Source organism: Lathyrus oleraceus, chromosome 1, assembly GCF_024323335.1.
Source record: "Lathyrus oleraceus cultivar Zhongwan6 chromosome 1, CAAS_Psat_ZW6_1.0, whole genome shotgun sequence".
Taxonomy (NCBI): domain Eukaryota; kingdom Viridiplantae; phylum Streptophyta; class Magnoliopsida; order Fabales; family Fabaceae; genus Lathyrus; species Lathyrus oleraceus.
This window is the reverse complement of record NC_066579.1, coordinates 201492315-201495009: the sequence shown is the minus strand read 5'-3', so window position 1 is coordinate 201495009 and position 2695 is coordinate 201492315. Positions and strand designations below refer to the sequence as shown.

At 40.6% G+C, this 2695-nt stretch overlaps 1 protein-coding gene across 1 annotated transcript; it reads right to left on the bottom strand.

The window, feature by feature from the left end:
- Positions 1-462: 462 nt before the first annotated feature.
- Positions 463-1290, bottom strand: LOC127099624 (uncharacterized). Its single transcript, XM_051037400.1, has 2 exons — positions 814-1290; positions 463-726 (listed from the first exon to the last, which is right to left on the bottom strand). Exons 1-2 carry the CDS (start codon positions 1288-1290, stop codon positions 463-465), a joined length of 741 nt encoding a protein of 246 aa, XP_050893357.1.
- Between the last annotated feature and the right edge of the window lie 1405 nt (positions 1291-2695).

Here is a 2695-nt window from a genome sequence, read left to right as displayed (position 1 = left end):
TTAAGAGTGAATGGAAAATATTTTAAAAAAATATAAGCCAATTCTCCAAGAGATAAGAATAATAAACGAGTAATTGCATTAAAATAAGTTAAAGCCAACATGGTAATGTAAAATATTGCCAATATGACTAGAATTTGTTACAAGGACCCATAGGGCTAATAATCAATACAAGTAAAACCAAAAGTCATTAAGAAATAAATGATGATAAGGAGACCAAAGTTAAAATGGGAGATGATTCTTCATATGGAGGTAATTTGTATTATGAATCTCCAGACGTTTCTCATACAAAGATTGTTTCCACCGAAGAGTCGTGGGCTTTGCCTCTAGTTTACGCGCTTTTTCGATAAACTCCAAGCCAAAATCTATCTCCTTAGCCATGGAAGCATCATCGAACTTTAAGAGTTCATCTTTGCATTTTCTTGCTTCAGTGATCTTGGCCTGAAGTTCCCTTATTTTCACTTCTCAAGAGGCAATGTCACGATCATGGTTTTCGATCTCTGTCTGGTTTTTCTTCTTCGTCTCCTCCAGTTCCAGCGCCTTGTTGGTCGATTTACTAGCTGCATCACAAGAAGCAGCCTCAACACCTATTTTCTGTTCGATTTCTTTGGTAATTTGGAGAAGTAGTTTATTGTCCTCGACAACCTGTCCTATCATGGTACCCAACTCCAAGATGATATTGGCAACTTCAGGAGAAACATCCAACAAATTAACTTGGCTGAGGAGAGCCTTCAAAGATAAGGGGGTAGAATGATCAACTAGCAAGAGTAGGAATAAGTCACCCTTAAAGATTTTCTCTTTAATTTTTTAGAGTGCCTCATTCGCTGGTCTGCTCGAAGATTGATCCTCAGAGGTTGTAGAAGTGCTAAGACTTCTTTCATATGAGCTTTCTCTTCGACTCAGCATAGCCTTCAGATACTCAAGGGGTTGGCTTTGTTTCAGAGCTACTAATTCCTCTAAAGAGTGACCCATAGTTGCTCTTGTCGAAGCTCTGATACCCTTAGGAATAACTTTAGTTGTGGGGGTTACAGGAGTTTGGCCCTGAGGTTGTCCTTCGTTTATTTCACCCTGGCCCCCCTCACCATTGTCATCTTGGTCCTCAAGTTCCTCCCCATCATCAGCATCAGGAGCATCATCGAATACCGGCGGCTCTTCGACTTCTTCTTCTTCTTCTTCCACTACCTCCTCATCTTGGTCGTCATTTCCTCCTTGAGGGTCATTATCTGTACCTTCGACATCAGGTGAATCACCTTTAGAAACATTGCCAGCTTGGACTTCTTCGTCCACCACCATGGCATCTATGTTCACCTTAACTTGGGTTTCTTGACCTACGTCATCTTCACAATCAGAACCACTTGTGTGAGAGTGTTGGGTGGTGGTTTTTTGTGTCGAAGTCTCAAGCCCTCCAGCAATGGGTTGGTTGATTCATCTCATTGAGCTTTTCTCTGATGATGGTCGATAGGTGGGTTCGCTGACACTGTTGAGAACATATGGTATAGAAGAAGATTTGCCTGCTATTTGGTTGGCATCATTTGCGTCATCCTGAAAGCCAAAGGTTAAGAGATAAAATAGTCAAAGTAATGTATGATTTTTACCTTGTTCCCTTCGACTCCAGGACTGGAGTTGTCACTTTCAACTTGCGCTGCTACTATCTTCGACAGTTCTTCAGAAGTAGGCTCCAGAATGAAAAGGGCAATAGGTCGCTTTATAACTTTGGCAATTTTTGCCCGAGGCTGACTGGAGGCTTCAACAACCTTGGGTTGTTTCTTACTTTTCCTAAGATTCAGATCTAGGACGGGAGATAGATCCTCTTCGTCTGACTCTATCACCACAGGAGCTACAACTTCTTTCGTTTTGATTTTTTGAGGAGTAAGGGGAGGTTTTCGAGCACCCTGAATAATCGAAGTGTTAGTATCACCATTGTGAATAAGAAAAAGTAATGGGCAGAGTAAATATGTACCTTAATGGTCTTGCTACCACCCTCAATTTTTTCTTCGACCAACTTCTTGGATGTTGGTTTCCTAGGTGGAACTCTGATAGCTAACAAAAATAAAATGAAGCAGTTACTACAAGTCAAGAGTGAATATCTTAATAAGAGATGTGATTCGAAAAGGCCTTCCATTCCGCACCTTCATATATATCTGATTCGATGTGAATATCCTCGATTCCTATATGAAGATGCCCTTTGAAACTGTCTAAAGTGTGCTTAGTCGCAACCACCCACTGGGCTTTTTTCTGTGATTGTTGTCAAAGGATTTTTATAGAATCCCCACAGATGAACCAGTCTGGGAATGTAGGGGCAAGGGCCACTCCAAAATCAGCGTTTGGAAGTCGAGGAAACTTAAGAGGATGTATTTTGAAAGCCATTTCGTAGCGTTTCTCAGAAGGAACGTACGAAGGAATTTTTAAGTTCTCCATTTTCTTTGAAATTTTTTCCTTTAGAGTGACAGCTGCATCACAAATGGTTCGACTAAGATCATCGGGCCTATAGGCAGTTTCAAAGTAATTTTGGAAAGCCTGGATTTCTTTGATGTGTGTGTAAGTACCTTTCTTGACTTTTTCCTGCACATAGAGGAAAGCTTTAGTAATATGCTAAGTAAATGAAGAAACATCATAAAATTCTTCAGCATAGTATTTCGACCACCACTACTAAAATTCTGGAGTGCAGAGGAAGCATGGCTCAAATTTAATTGGAGAA